The sequence below is a fragment of the Macrosteles quadrilineatus genome, unplaced genomic scaffold, assembly GCF_028750875.1.
Source record: "Macrosteles quadrilineatus isolate MER2022 unplaced genomic scaffold, UCM_ALF_1.0 Scaffold_8__2_contigs__length_117827958, whole genome shotgun sequence".
Taxonomy (NCBI): domain Eukaryota; kingdom Metazoa; phylum Arthropoda; class Insecta; order Hemiptera; family Cicadellidae; genus Macrosteles; species Macrosteles quadrilineatus.
The window spans coordinates 10,914,137-10,930,651 of record NW_026542601.1 but is presented as its reverse complement, the minus strand read 5'-3'; the positions used below and the strand labels follow the sequence as shown (position 1 = coordinate 10,930,651).

At 35.1% G+C, this 16,515-nt stretch overlaps 2 protein-coding genes across 4 annotated transcripts in view; one reads left to right on the top strand and one right to left on the bottom strand.

The window, feature by feature from the left end:
- The window catches only part of LOC129000097 (ankyrin repeat and fibronectin type-III domain-containing protein 1-like), an 88,329-nt gene that overhangs the window by 20,981 nt on the left and 50,833 nt on the right, over positions 1–16,515 (top strand). For 2 of the 3 annotated variants that reach the window (XM_054426991.1, XM_054426989.1), the window contains exon 1: positions 7,314–7,609. The exons of the other annotated variant lie outside the window; for it this stretch is intronic. In XM_054426991.1, the coding sequence (XP_054282966.1) occupies positions 7,528–7,609 (82 nt within the window). In that variant the 5' untranslated portion in view covers positions 7,314–7,527. Of the gene's footprint in view, positions 1–7,313; positions 7,610–16,515 lie in introns of those variants that run through there. 3 annotated transcript variants of the gene reach the window in all.
- On the bottom strand, positions 1,736–2,921 carry LOC129000098 (stAR-related lipid transfer protein 7, mitochondrial-like). The gene has a single exon (XM_054426992.1). It carries the CDS (start codon positions 2,811–2,813, stop codon positions 1,758–1,760), a length of 1,056 nt encoding a protein of 351 aa, XP_054282967.1. The 5' UTR covers positions 2,814–2,921; the 3' UTR covers positions 1,736–1,757.

Genomic DNA, 16,515 nt, shown 5'->3' with positions numbered 1-16,515 from the left:
GGATTGTTTTGTTTCCAACCCTGTGCAGCACAAGTGTACCTGATCCTGATAGTCACATCATGACATTATGGTACTTATAGTCAATTTTGTGTGAACATTGACCGCTCAAAAACTATTAGAGTGATTATTTTTTTAAAGGTGTTATCTACTTGTTGAGGACTATTTTGAATACGGCTTACACTACTCCCAAATGTGGAACATTTTAAATCGGAACGACCCAAACCTTTAATCTGCAAAAAAACAATAACCAAATAAATAAAATATTTAAATTTTATAGACAAAAATAATAGGGGCCTTTTCTGGTAATTTATTACCGGTACCAATACATTTTAGAGCAATAGATTATTAGCAATAAAAGTGGTAGTGGATTAAACTTTTGTTAGGTTAGTATAACCATAGATAAAACATACTCCCTTAGTAGATTTCTCATCCTAATGGAACAGCTGAAAGACAATTTTATTGTTAGTTCTGTAAGGTTTATGTAGAGGTCGTGTTTTGTTTACAATTTGTTTCCCGTTAATACAGTAATTTAAAACCTCGTTTAACCAAATAATACGATGTAATCATAAACAATAAATTGTCCCCTAGTTATTTTACCAAACAGTAAAGCACAAATCAAGAAATTAACCCTAAAATAATAGAAACAAATTTCGTCGACACTAGCGCCCAGTGTGACGTACATGAACTAGACATGAAAAACGAGCTTCAAAATTTACAATGGGATGAGAAGTCTACTTGTGTTGGTTAGTCTATGGTATAACGTTTAGTATAGAGTTAGAAAACCCTAACCTTTGAACCTAACCTAAACACATTACGCTAGTTGCAGTGAATTGACGGAAAAGGTCCAATAATTGAAGCTCAATGCACCGACGTGAAATTAAACACGATTTAAAAGGCTTACGGATTTGTTAGTGTATACCCTATACCACATGATTATACATTCACCACAGACAATCGATTAGTTTAATCGTGCTCTGTCAAATGCATACAAATTAACCTTTAATTGATCCTGCAGTATAATCTACAACAGATACACATTTCAACTTGGATTAAAATGGTTGATTAAAGATAGAGATGTTTTTGTAAAATTGGTGCAAACATATTTACAGAGTGCGTACTCTACATTTCTTGTTTTTTTTTTTTTTTTGTTTTTTTTAGACAATTCTCTGAATATTGCCAATTTTGTCATTAATTATAGATGTTACACGAGCTATTAGGCTTACTTAGTATTATTCCCCATAAATAAAAGCTAGCAGAATACTTTTTTAGGGTGAGGAGGGAAAATGCTTTTACGCATACAGGTAGCCAGCCTGTCGTGTGAGGCTCCAGAATTTATCAGAGTACTCACTAAAAAAACCCCTCAACTTTGTTTTAGCCGAAGACCTACTGTAGGACTGTGTATTAGGATATAATTATTACGGATTGCCACATACGACTGATGTAAGAAAACAAAAGGTTAATTTTCGCAATTTCGACTGACAGATCAACTTTTAACAAACGTTATACAAAGTTTCAAATCTAGTAAAATTAACACCGGCAATTTAAGAGATTCCGATTCTCGCTTTCCTGGATAGTTGGACTTTTAATAAGCATTCCTGGCTAAAGAAAAGGTGTGTCTTGATCCGTATCACAGTTACACTCTGCACTCCCCCTGTATTCATATTCAGCTTAATGTACGCCTCAGACTTAAGAAGTGTAAAATCGATTATAATCCAACGAAATACCAATTGCACTAATTTCATACATACATTTATTCCTCAAAACAAATACATCGTCTGTCGAAGACTTTCAAGCACCACAACCTGCCTGTCTTTCGCCACCATCTTCGTCCTCAGAGCGCTGGGAGCTCCCCCTCTCCTCTTGGACATTCCTTGCGCCGCCAACCTCAGCTTGTTCAGGAAGTCAGGCATCACGGAAGTAGTGACCCAGTTCATCATAGACGAAGGCACATTGGAGCCCGGGTTGTCGAAGTAGGTTAGACTGAACTCCAACCCAGGTTGATCGAAGGTTGTCTTCGGCTTGATCACCATGTACGACCAGTACTCGCCCACTCTTTGTTTAGAAGGTACTTCTGGCTTTGAAGGATGCGTCGTATTCTGGTTGACCAGGAACAGTAAGTTTCTTTCCTCGTCGATTCTGTAGCGTCTCATGAAGACGTAGTCGCGGTTGCTGAACAACGTCGGCCATTTTGTCTCCCAGTAGATGACGTCACTGTTGGTGGAAGGTTCAGAGTCCAGCAGCTGCAGCTGGACCGCGTGGTTGTCCCAGGAAAGTCTGTAATCGAGATCCACCTGAGCTTCTAGGAAGTCGATGGCAGTGACGTCGTCGAAGGTCCCATACAGTTTGTAGCAGTATAACTTTTCCCCGCGATGATTCGCATCCTCTCTTCTCCACACAATGATGTTGTCTTTGTCCATGAAGCTCTGCCACTCGGAGTCGGTTGATGAGCAGACAGTACATTTGCACGAGTCTTCACTTTTCCCCAAACAAGCGTCTCTTTTGTCTTTCAGGAACATTATGAGGCTCATCTCAGCTGAGTATTTCAAGATGTCTGAGTCGGGAATTCTCTCTTTGTCCCAGTCCAAGGAGGATGCGAACACGCCGAAGATGAATTTCCTCTTGTCGAGATTCTTGAATCTGTTTATCAAAGTTTGAAAATGGTTCAAAGAGTGTTTCATTCTGTTGCACGCCAATCCCCATGATGCTATCTTAGAATTGTCTTTGAAGAAGTAAAGAGCTTTATCTCCGTTGAGTTTGTATTTTGAAAGATTGAACAATACTTGATGTAAGGGATGTCCTAGTCTTCGGATCATGTTCTGCCTCTCTTTTGTCACCTTTTAAGTGGAAATTACACTACTCTCACTTATACTTCATAGTATCACTGCACAATACTCAACACAAATATGGCATTACTAGTTCAGAATGTGCCCAATTAGGTGTTTAACCACCATCAAAATTACCTATGAATGTTATATAACCAATAAAATGTCGTGACTAAAACTGATGTAATATATAATATTAAAAATACTTAAAATTTGTCATGTTAACTTGTAATGTTGCCAAATGTATGTATGTAAATAAACACTCACCTTCGCTTTACTCTTAACAACTGTTTTATATCAAACATATGGTCGGTTCGCAGATGATTCATATTTTGTCGTTGATTATGTAAATACTGTATTAAAATGGCATTGATCACATATGTGTTCCCTTGCAACGTGTTATAACGTTTAAGATACTAAAACCTAAGCCACTCTTTAATTGTATTAATTTGTTTATACTAATTGACGTTTATTAATAGGCTTGATAATTATCCTATTATTGAAGCAGGTATCCATACAAAACCATATGTAGCTTTATAAATCAATTTAGTGACGAATTAAAATAACTGATTTTGTACGTGGGGAAAACGAGCAATCAAAACATGTGATCCTGTCAGTAAGCCACGGTGATTGGGGATATGCAACGCAGTCTGCATTAAATTCCATTATAGTTCTCGGTAACCTAACATCAAAATGGATGGTTGGTTAAAATTAAATGTTTAAATTACTATATCTGAAATTAATGTTTAAAACAGGTTCTGTTTATCACCAGAATGCATATTTTAGGTTAATTTTGGGAAACTATAGATAAAACATACTCCCTTAGTAGATTTCTCATCCTTATGGAACAAAGCCAATTTTATTGTTAGTTCTTTCCGGTGAACTGTAGAGGTCGTGTTTTGTTTACAATTTGTTTCTATTTCAGTCATTTAAAACCTTGTTTAACCAAATAAAACGATATAATCGTGAACAATAACTCATCTCTAGTTGTATAACCAAACAGTAAATCAGAAATCAGTAAATTAACCCTAAAATAAAAGAGACAGATTTCGTCGACACTAGTGATCAGTGTTACCGTAATTGAACTAAGCACGAAAAACGAGCTTCAAAATTTTAAAAGGGAGGAGATGTCTACTTGCTGTTCTATAAGGATGAGAAATCTACTAACGGAGTATATTTTATCCATGGGTTAACTATGTTAGAACTACAGTTGATTTGACACAACTCTATAACGCTGTAACTCTCGAGTTTTTATTTTCGAAAATCAATAAATAAAATAAAACACTTTTCGTCCGCGATTTGAAGTATTCACGCATCTCTTACTATGAACGGCATATAACAAGCTTTACTACACTACACAAAGTGTCCTAGAAAAGCACTAGTAATGTCATTAATGCACTTTAGGCTAATGTAGTAAAATTGTGGGTCAATCCCTTTTCACCTTTTACTGCATTTCTAAACCAATGACATTACGGATATTTGCAAAAGATTGTGGCAGTAAATCCGTCATACAAATTAATAAACATAATTCGTAAAAAAATAGATAAATTGATCTATTTTCATTCTGTAGCACAGTTTAGGTACTTTTTAACCTGAAATCTGTCTAGACTATAGAGTACAGTAGTTAAATATAGATTTTTTTAGTGATAATTTTTTAGCTCTTGTTGATATAAAGCGAGCAAAACCTATGTATAAATCAAATATAAGATACAGTATAGCACTATACGCTGACTGTTTATGTTTGAATAATTTGCGAATTCTGTGCTGTTGTAAGACAAAAGTAAGACTCCCAATTTCTCCAGTCGGCTGTTCTCGAAGCCAAGCGGAGTGATTGATTTGATTTACTCGTCTTTCACATAGCTCAGTGGGATTTGTATTTCCGACGTCTTTGGAATTCCTCTCCCTATGTATCACGCCTTTTCCTTGTAAGGAATTTATCATCTTAATTGCTTGATTATCTAGTATTTGGTCGAAGAAACATATTTATTGAGTTTGGAACTAAACAAGTAAGGTTTGTGTTTTTATTTCTAGTTGCGTTTCAAATGTCTGCAATCTAATCATTCAATGAACATTTTTTTCGAGTAATCGAGAGTTGGGGCATTATTGTGTTAAGGCATGAACTCATCTAATAGTAATATTTGTAGGTGTTGGTAACCAGGTATTGTAATACAAATGAACTCTTCCTTTTCGGTTAAATGTGGATAATTATAGGCATGTACTGTGGACGCGATACTCCCTGGCGTGGATTAACGTCCGCACGGGTGAGAACTACGACTATCCGCAGTACTATCCTGATAATTAGACCAATTCATATATATATATACCAAAGGCAAAAATGTGGTTCGGATTCCACTATAAACTGTAGGTCCCTTAGTCGCCATTAGCTGTATGGGCTAGTAATTAACAACTGTGTCTAAGGAATATGTCGGCCTTAGTCACTACAAGACTACAAGATCGCGCCACACTCATCTCCATTCATACTTGGCTTAAAATACCTACGTTGTATGGTCGCCATTTCAAAGAAAAGTATAAAGTACCAAGTGAGGTTGTTGTAGTTATTCTAGGGTTTTGAGGGTTTGTCTTGGGTTTGTCTTCTAGTAATCTTGTGTCGCCTCAGAAATATCCTGGTTGTTGTTGGTCTTTGATATTTATATATTTGTTTATTTGTTATTATCAGGTTGTTCATTATGATAGTTCAGCGTTTTAGTACCATATTGGGTGTGTTGAAGACTTTTTCCCCTTGACCTGTATATATCATATGTGTATATTTATCATATGTTATTATTTCATTCTGTTTACTTTTTCAATATATTGTTTTCCTTGCTCATGTTAACATGCAGTGCCGGACTTAGGGTACTTGCGGCCCTAGGCCAAATTACTTGAGCGGCCCTCCCCCTGTGGTGGAAATTCCTTGAGATAGCGGAAGTAATCGTGAATATCTCCTATGCATCTAGAGGACATCATTATCGACACCCGTGATCGTAGACATCTCTCCTAAACCAAGACAAATCCATCATAGGTATCCGTGACCGCGGCAAAATCGTAAAACATCCCCCGCGGGCTGCAACAAAGGGACATAATCCTCAACAGTCACAACCGCGGCGAAATCATATCCCGTGGGCTTTGACCTTGAGGACATCATCACCGTCACCCGCAACCACAGTAAAATCGTGAACATCTCCCGCGGGCCACAATCACGGGGACATCATCATCGACACTCGAGACCGTGGCCAAATCGTAGACATCTCCCGTGAAGCAGCAATCACGGGGACATCATCATCGACACTTGCGATCGCGGCAAAGTCGTGTTAAAACATCTCCGGTGTACTGCGATCATGACGACATCATAATTGTCCCCCGCGGTCGTGCCGAAATCGTAAACAACTCCCGTGAGCCGCAATCACGGGGACAACATCATCGACACTCGTGACAGCGGCTAATTCTTGGACGTCTCTCGTGGGCTGCGACCATGAGGACACATCGCCGTCACCCGCGGCCGCGGCTAAATCGTGAACGTCTCCCGTGGGCCGCAATCACGGGGACAACATCATCGACACTCGTGACAGCGGCTAATTCTTGAACGTCTCTCGCGGGTTTCGACCATGAGGACACATCGCCGTCACCACAGAAAACATACTAATATAACCTTATACTATAAGGTTATAGTAGTATGTTTTCTGTGCCGTCACCCGCGGCCGTGGCAAAATCGTGAACATCTCCCTTGGTCCGCGGAGATATCATTATGGTCACCTGTGATCGCTGCAAACTGGTGGTAAAAAAAAAATTTATCTAAAAAATGTTTTTTTCAATCCTCTGCGGCCCCCTTCTGCTTGCGGCCCTAGGCCGCGGCCTAATCGGCCTAGTGGTAAATCCGGCACTGTTAACATGGTCTTTAAAATCAAATCTTTTTACATTTCCAAATCCAACAGGACAACAGGTTATCTTTAGAATCTACGTCAACAATTTTAGTCACGATAATAATAGATACACTTTTCAATGGCTGTAGACACCACTGATGCAGAGATTTTGGTAGATGCTAGATGCATGAAGTAGCTAACATGAAGGAATCCCCAGTGCTAGACAGATCCCTGGTTTTGGTCACTGTGTGATCTACAGGACAATAAAGTGGTGAAAACTTGTGTTTACTCCTAGACACCGAGCAAGACAACGCTAGACACCCAATTTTAGACACCCTCAAACAGTGGGAGACGTGCAAGTCAATGTAAACATTCAGTGTTAACCACCGTATGGACACACAGTGCTAGACACCAATTTCTAGATTCCCAGTGCTAAACACGCAGTGCTAGACCCCCAGTGCTAGACACGAAGTGCTAGACACCCAGTGCTAGACACTCAGTGCTAGACACTCAGTGCTAGACACCAGGTTGTAGTCACTCATTGCTAGACACCCTCGGAAAGTGGATGACGTACAAGTCAATGTAAACATTCAGTGTTAAACACCGTGTGGATATCAAGTGCTAGACACCCAATGCTATACACCCAGTGCTAGACACCCAGTGCTAGACACCAAGTTGTAGTCACTCATTGTTAGACACCCTCGGACAGTGGGAGACGTGCAAGTCAATGTAAACATTCAGTGTTGAACACCGTGTGGACACCCAGTGCTAGACACCCAATGCTAGACACCCAGTGCTAGACACCAAGTGCTAGACACCAGCCGCAGCTGCAGCTGTCATGGTCCCCCATGCGGGAGCACGGAGACATTCTGTGTACCGGGATGATCTGCTACATGCCCAGACTGGATAAGTTCGGGCTCAGGCACGAAGGTAACTAATTTTATTATTTACTCTTGAGAAAAATTCACTCTACGTATATAGTAAGGTTGTAAAGTAACGCTACTAGGAAATTAATGTTGATAATTAAGAAATACCATTGAAAATCTCAATTGGTCCAATTTTAAGAAGATTGACAAGAACATAAAACATGTACAGTTAAATCAAAAGTGATAGTACTTTATATAATACATTTGCATTCTGTTCGTTTACAAATATATGAAACTGTCATTTTCCCTTGAAAATTGAAATACGTAGGGTGTATAAAATTGGCAAAGTACATTTTTGTAATTTACAAAACAATGAATGTTGGTTCTCATAGTTTTGCTTAATTTATTATACTTGAAGGTTTCAGGGTATTTTCTAAGGGTTTAAAGTAGTTTTGTTGATAGATTTGTATCCATTAATCTTTATTTTAGTATAAAATCCAATCATGCCAGCATTCCAGTTAATTCTACACCCATCATTCAGTCATCTCGATTACAATACGCTCAGGAGCATGCTCATAATAATTGGTAATGCAATAAGGCTTTATAGTTTCTGATATATGATAGTTGTGGTAGTCATGACTGATAGTCACAAAGTTTAGCGGTGTTAGTGATGGTATAGTAAACTAATTCTCTGCTGAAAGTTGCCAATCTGTTGAGCTTGTCAGTGGTCAAAACTATTTATGTTCATTACATCACTATGAAGACTAATGAGGTTTAAACTTTGTCTGTGCTTTTACCTTTTAGTACATTAGTTTGGATTTAAGTTTCTCTGTATCACCACTTCATTGTAGGACGCACAAACTACATAACTCTCTACGAGATGTTAAGCCGCTTTAAGGCTCCAATACATGGACGGCTCTCACAAGGGAATAGTAATCCAGGGACTCCAGATAATTCCCTGTTATTCCCGGTCCAGGTTACTTACTACTTAGTGTTCCTGACGGGGAGTCCTCCGGGAGTTTTGTTGAGACCCAATTTAGTCTAAAGTGAAACTTTCTGTTGAGTAAATATTTAGCAATAAAGGAAAATGAAAAAAAAATAATTACATTTAAAATTTATTCAGCAGAAAAGTACACAAAACAGACGAGATTGTCAGGTTTGCATAATACAAATAGGTAAATATTATTTAACGTTTACTAATGTATACTTTATGCAGTTTTAAATAACGTGATGTAAACTATAAGGTGATAAATCTTAAAATTAGCAGATGAAAAAATGAGATTTAGCCGTGTTAAAAATATTGAATTCACAAAAACGGTCTCACAAAAACCGCATTATTTGCAATAGGCTAGTTTCTTAAATAATTACAACTTTTTTGTGTGCTCACCCTCTCCTTAATTTTTGACCAATTTTTATTATTAAAGTGTCAAATTGCTGGAAAATTTGTCAATATTTCAAGAATATCGGTTATATTGACATTAGGTGGATAGGTTTTGCCACGTTTAGCATTTATTATACATACAAATTTACATGTATTCCTTATGGAAGGATTATTTGAATAAGTTATTTATTATATCTTGTAAATGGTTGAACGGAAATAGTTACACCATATACTTTTCTTGTAGGAAATTTAATCTTCTTTAATTTCCTAATTTAGTATAGTATACAAAAAGTTGATAGTTTTCGAGATATTTAGGAAAAACCTAAAAATGGTACCTAACAGCGGCCATTTTGGACGCCATCTTGGATTGGAAAAAATGACACCCTAATTTTTTTTTGAGATTACTATATCTTCTTTCCAATTATATTAAGTTTTTGCCTTTAACAAAAAAAAACACGAATCTTTATTTTATTACAAATGAGGCTGCACTATTACTTCAGGCTAAACCTAGGGGTTGCGGCATTATCACTTGGACAAAATCCATTGGGGATTTGGCGGGATTTGAACCCGGGACCTCACGGACCGAAGTCCCGCGCTCTAACCACTAAACCAGCTCGTTCCCCCACCTTGTGTAGTAGTGTTTACCAGTGTTTCCAGACCACAATTGCATTGGACGATTACACACTTGGTAGGCCGCGGTTTCAGTGAAACTCGTCTTTTATGAAAATTGCCAATCTCGAATCCCTGGGAAGGACACTTTCTCTAACACCTCGGGCCAAAATTAATTTCACGTATGAAAAACTTTCATTTTCTTTCAGTTTTTGGTAAGTAATTTTCCTGTTAAATTACTACTAGTTCGGTATAGTATATTTCGTACCTCGGGCCGGAAATTAGGTTTTGCCGGCTCGAGACAGTTTTTAAGTTCGAGACGATGTCGAGAACTTAAAACGATCGAGAGCTGCATAACCATTTCGTACAACGATATTATAATATTGTTCTATTATAGATACTAAGAATAAGTAATAATTTTTTATTGGTATAATTTTCAAAAAAAAAACAAACTAAAAATTCAATTTTGTAAGACACTCTAAAAGCTATCGTGAAGAGTTTATGTTGTTTACCAACTACAACAACAAAAATAATCTAATGTAATTCAAGGTCTTGAAATTTTTATCAAAATACAAAATGTATTTTGTTTTCATGGTTTGGATTGTTTTATGTACATAATTTTTCCCTACTAGATTGCTATAAACAAGTTAAGTAATTCTATAATTTTATAATTTTTTCTCCCTAAAATGTATGCAAAACATAATATCCCTAACCTCTAAGAGAGAATATTTCAGTGGCAAACAACAATGGCTGTCAATTCCCACGGAATAATTACGCTTTGAGAGAATTTCCCGGGAATAATTAACTGGTTCGGTGTTCTTGAAAATAACAACGGACAAGATTCAAGGGGTGGAGGAAAATTGACTTGTAAATATAATAGGGTCAATATAGGCAAGGTCAGCTAGTGATTCTACACAATGATGTCTTAGTCAGCTGATCGTGGGTGTTTATTGTTGATAGCGTTTGATTGTCCCATATGTTTTCTACCTGACAAAGCGGGATTCCTTGCACTTATTATAGTGCAGAAAGTTGCTAATTGCTGCATTTACTTACTTTTGCAGCACGCTTTTTTTGCCGCAGTATTCCAACCAAACAACACAAAACAGCGTGCTTTTATTAGGCACGAAATACGTGTACGCTTAAAAATAAGTTGGCAGCACTTAAAGAACATATGACTACGATCAGCTGGTACAGCGTTTCCCATTTCGTTCAATGTTTGAATTTTTTAACCTAATGTGCTGTGTACTGTTTGAAAGACTAATTATTTATATGCTTTATAGTTACTGTAGAAAAATATAATATGCAACAAGAGTGCAAACCAATTACACAAATAACTATTTTACAAAAGGTAGAAAGGGAGTCAACTCAGTAAAAACGTGTGTTCCAAGTTCATTCCACACATTTTTCTTAGTCTTAAAGCTATTCTTATGGAAATGTATTGTCTAATCTGATTTTCAAATGTTATCATCCTAGTGTCAAAACAAATTATAAATTTGATGTGTGAATCCTTCCCATTTGCGAACCCATTAATAGTGTAGAAAGATCATACTGTATTCAAAGATTTTAGATCATATCAAAGACTTTATATTAAAATTTTTTAAGGATGCACATGCAGTCAACGCTGATTCACCTTCTGTTAAAAGAAATCGTGCAAATGTCTTATGAGTCCATTAACTAAAGACAAAACTTACTTTTATCAAAAACTATTTATGCTGCTCACGAAGTTTCGTTTTACTGGATTAACTTTTAATGCGACTTTCATCTTTTTAAATAAATCTAATAGGAATTTTAATCCATCTACTAGCTGTTGGCCCGTCAGGAATCAAGTAGTCGATTAACAAAAAATTATAATTCAGAAGAGCTATGGTTCTAAAAAAATATATTTTTAATCAACAGAAAGTATTGTTATTGTCTACTATATTATTAAAGTAAAATAATCAAACTTTTTTTATAATTGCTAAAGGCCATTAATTTAATGAAAATATAGGAATATGGTACGTATAAATGAAGCTTAGCTTGTGTAAATTTGCCTCAAATTATTGATATCAACGGACAGGCCGGTTTAGCTCTGCCTTACATAGGGAGGTAATGTTAAGTTTATTAAATTAATTAACTATACATAAATAATACATACATTAATAATTATACATTAAATTAATTAAATGCTAAAACATAATCTCTAATCTCATATATAACTGTTCGGGTCTCCCTTACAGATGTAATAAGTAAGTAAGATATTACGAACTACTAGGTACTAGGTACTCTTGGTATGTCTTCTCCGTTAATTCTCAGAATTTAATTAATACTTAATTTTACTTAAGTTGTATTAGTTAGGCCTACGATTAATTTTTCTATATATTATCTCCACCATTAGGTATTGTTATTAAAAAATATATTTTTATTTATTGGTAAACGAATGCAAACAAATCTATACTAAAGATGAAATAATAAACTTCAACAAGTTCCAAGAGTTCATCTCAAACGACTTCACTGAAGTATTTTGAAACACTAAAATTAACTTTGAATCAGCTCTAAAGATTAATTAAGGGCGATAATTGATAAAAGTACTCAAGTGAAAACCTAATAAGGATTCATGAATTTGAATTCTTCGGGGAAGCGGAAAATAAGCTTGACAGGTCTGCCAACATCACAGCTCCAGGGAGTAAATTTCCCTCATTTCCCGGTCCGTGCACAACCTTGAAGCTTTTCTGATTACAAAATGTCATCCGTTATGCTCGCTGATTGAAATTTATGTTGGTTAAGAATTATTTAGATGTCATGTTTTCTGTGTACTTTAATTGAATTTTTAGTATTTTTAATAATTTTGAATATTTTGTTAAAGAATGGGGGTTGACTCTTTTACAATAGAGTAAATAAACTACATTTTGAATTTCTCTATTTTTAAATGTTAGGCTATTTTTTATTGTACAATATTATTTTTTATTGTACAATATTAATTTTCTACTGTACAATATTATTTTTACACTATTGGAAGTTTTAGCGAATTTCCCTATAGGGAAGTAGCTATTACCGTAGGTCTCATGGTAAGACCTAAGCCCGGGACCGATTTACTTTTTCATTTTGATGTCCCCAGAGGCCAAAAACACCATTCGTTCAAATTTTTATATATCTATATATACAGATATATATATATATATATATATATATATATGTGTGTGTGTGTGTGTGTCCATCCGCACGATAACTTGAGTAATTTTTGTCCGATTTTGATAAAATTTGGTTTGAAGGTGTAAGACGGGATAAACTTGAATGAGTTCGCGAACCAGCATGATCGGACTTTTGGAACGGGGTTTTATGGGGTAAAAATAGGTTTTTCCCATTTTTGACCCTAAAAACACAAAATTTCACAATTTCTTTTTAAACCATTTTGTAGAGCTTACAAAAACAAATAATTTAGTATATTGAAGCGTTATTATGCGCGTAATTGTTACGAAGAAAATTCAAAAAAATTGTAATTTTAAAATTCCCATGTTAGTCTTATGGAGAATAAGTCAACTGTTGTAGTTTGCTTGTTTATGAACATATTTTGATCAAATTTGGAATATACATGAATTTCTTACTAAACCGCAGTACCTTTTAATATTTTACATAAAAAAACTTTTTTACCCTCCCTGTTGCAGCAAACCTAAGTAGGTACTCATTAAACTAATTCTGTTTAAATAGGGAATAAATGTGATATTTTTAAGGAGACATTTTAGTTTAAATCCAATCAGGCAAATGGAAATTCGCTAAATCTGCAGGTTTGCTGCGGCGGGGGTTTTTTTGTAATAAAACGGCCGAAACGCCAGTATTGTTACTATCTAATTACTAGCGTTAACGTACATAGCAGAACCTCGATTACAAGAATTTCATGGGGATTATTAAATAAGACTTTTTATCTAGGTTGGTTTCTTATTGAGGTTTGCAATAACATGTGATTAGGGGTAAAATAAATTCAAGGGGATTTAGAAATTACACTTGTTATCAAGGGTGACTTGTCATCAAAGGTCGTCTTATCGAGGGTCCACTGTATCTAATATGGTAAAAAGTACACTACAGCTGCTCCAACTGTTGCTTCATTATCTCGGAGACTTATTCATTGTCTATTTCACACTATTCCAAACTGGCAATATTCAATATTGTGCCTTGACTCTTTATTTGTTTGAAATATAACTTAGTTATACAAATCATAAATACAACTAATACATAAGTGTGCACATTCATATAAGCATGTTTATAAGTAATTAACAAGTTCACTTAAAATAAAAACACAAGCTACATACATTTGTGCAGCGCGAAAAGTCATTTACCTGCAAATGTAATTTTGTTGGAAGGGAATAGCTAGTCTCCGTCAAAAGGAAAATTCTGTTTAAAACTGTTTTGCTGGAATAAAGTGAAAAGCTGGAAGGTTTGTAGAGGGAATTTAAAAGTCTAAGTTGTTCGTTTCCAATTTGGTTGAAGAGTGGTTTTAAGACAATGCAACAGAGTCAGTATTGTGAATAAAAATATACAGACTGTTCAAAAAACAAACCATAATAAATTACTGACTGTAATAGTTTTACTTACCAAAGCTGCATTCGTAATTTAGTAAATACGTATTTATTTGAGTAGGTACCAAATTTATAAATCACAATAATTAATGCTTAATGCAAAATATTCTAGAAAGACGTATTTAGATTCTGCGAATTCTTCTATGTCAAATCTTCTAATGAAGACTCTTTTCAGAGCAGCCATCTTATTTTGATTCTGTAGCCTATCTAATTCCTTTTCTTTACAGACCACGAATAAAAGTAGTATGTATTTATTAATTTGCAATTTAATTTGTGTAGATTTTAAAATTCAAATTGCAGGCAACCCATCAAAAGTGATATATTTTATCAACGGATATATTTAAGATATAAGATATAAGAATATATTTAAGATATATTGCCGCCATTTTTAATTGGTAAAAATTAGAAATCTGATTATGTGTGAGATTGGTTGATTTTGTGTTCATTTGTGAAACCCCCACAAAGTTGGATAGGGTAAAAGCAGGGTCATTTTATACCCATGTTAATACATTTTTTGTTTTTTTTTTTCGACCTAAGAAATAAATACATAAAATCCCCAGGGAGTCTTATACACCCTGTATATTCTAATTTTTAGTAAGCCTAGATTATAATATCACTATTGTGTTGATCTTTCAGCTAACAATAAAAAAAACCCTATCTTTACTCAAAGAAGGTACAGTATAAGCATTGGAAATTACTTCAAGGAAGGCCTAAGGACGAGTATTAGATTAAAGGCCGCTCAGTTCGGCATCTCATCAAATATAAACACAGCGGTGGTAGGGGAAACAGCTGTTTGTAAACAGTGCTACCAACAGAAGGTTAGTGTGAGTAAATATCCCCTGAATCCCCTTGCTGAGTTTGCAACCGACGTTTTATTATTCTGCGGTTTGCAGAACAAAGTTGTTACATTTCGTAATTACATTGTGGTTTGCCATACATTTGTGAGGACTATTCATTAGTACGGGTTTTGAAAGAAGGAAATCTTCAACATTTCAGACTAAAAATGTTTCTAAGTATTTCAACCGTAAAAAGTATCACGTCTATTTGTAGCAGTAATTTAGAAGTTAATATTTTAATCTAGTAAATTATTAGTTTTAGGCGAATCATATGTTCATCTTATACATTAATTTAACCCATTCATACCTACATTTGGTAGAAAATCCAAAAAATAACTGTTTTTATGAACATTTTTTCTTACTCTTTATTACCTCTCCAAGTTGGAGTTCTCAAAATGTAATACGTTCTTGAGTAACATTTGTATTAGAACATTAGTACAAAAATGTAGACCTGCTGTATAAATAAACAATACAGGGTCATTCTAAATGATGGACCCATTTTTAATGCTTTATAATTTTTATACTATTAAACTTACCGCTATAAAATACACATCAAACGAAAAAGCAACTCAAAGAGTTTACGCCTTCCAAAGACACGTCATTTAACAAAATCTATCCAACAGAACTGTAGATTTAATTGTACAAAGTTAAAAAGTAATCTCCAACTTTTTTTACCACTAGAAATTTGGAGGTTACTTGACGTTTTTGTAAATAACTTTTAAATGGTGAGGAAATCGACCAAAGTGGAAGGTATTATTCCGAAAGAGAATAAAATTTGCTACAATCTACTATTCGGCATTTTTTGAAAATACTCAAGAAAGGTACCAAAAATTGCCTCAAAATGAAAAAAAGTTGAAAATCCCCGTCTTCAATGTAGACAATAAACATTTCGCACTTTTATTTTAAGCAAAATTTAGGCTTTATTTATTGAGTATTTTCAAGATATGCGTAATAGTAGATTGTAGGAAATTTTATTCTCTTTCGGAATATTACCTTCCACTTTGGTCGATTTCCTCACCATTTAAAAGTTATTTGCAAAAACGTCAAGTAAACTCTAAATTTCTTGTGGTAAAAAAAGTTGGAGATTACTTTTTTACTTTGTACAATTAAATCTACAGTTATGTTGGATCGATTTTGGATGTGTCTTTGGAAGGCATAAACTCTTTGAGTTGCTTTTTCGCTTGATATTTTATAGCGGTAAGTTTAATATAAATATTATAAAGCATTAAAAATGGGTCCATCATTTAGAATAACCATATAGTTTGACAAAAATGCATATAAAAACCCTAAGAAAACACAATAACTAATTACTGCAACTAATTATAACTAACAACCACATAGCGTATCTCGCGATCAGCTGACAGTGTAGCAGTGTTGCCAACCCTCACCTCAGCTTGTTACAGGTTTGCCAACCTTGCCGATGTTTTCTTCCCTGCTCTCTCGCTTGTTCTTATTATCCTCTAACAACCAATTTGCCTAACAACCCCTTCTTTCCACCATTCATCTCTTGGAAGATAATCTTTAAGCGAAGTCAACATGAATATTTTAGGAAATAATTAGTTTTAAAATAAACGCTGGTGTGTTTAAATTGTAT

What these genes read in the sequence shown, in the direction of transcription:
- LOC129000098 (XM_054426992.1), bottom strand. Translation starts at nt 2,813, where the DNA reads ATGATCCGAAGACTAGGACATCCCTTACATCAAGTATTGTTCAATCTT.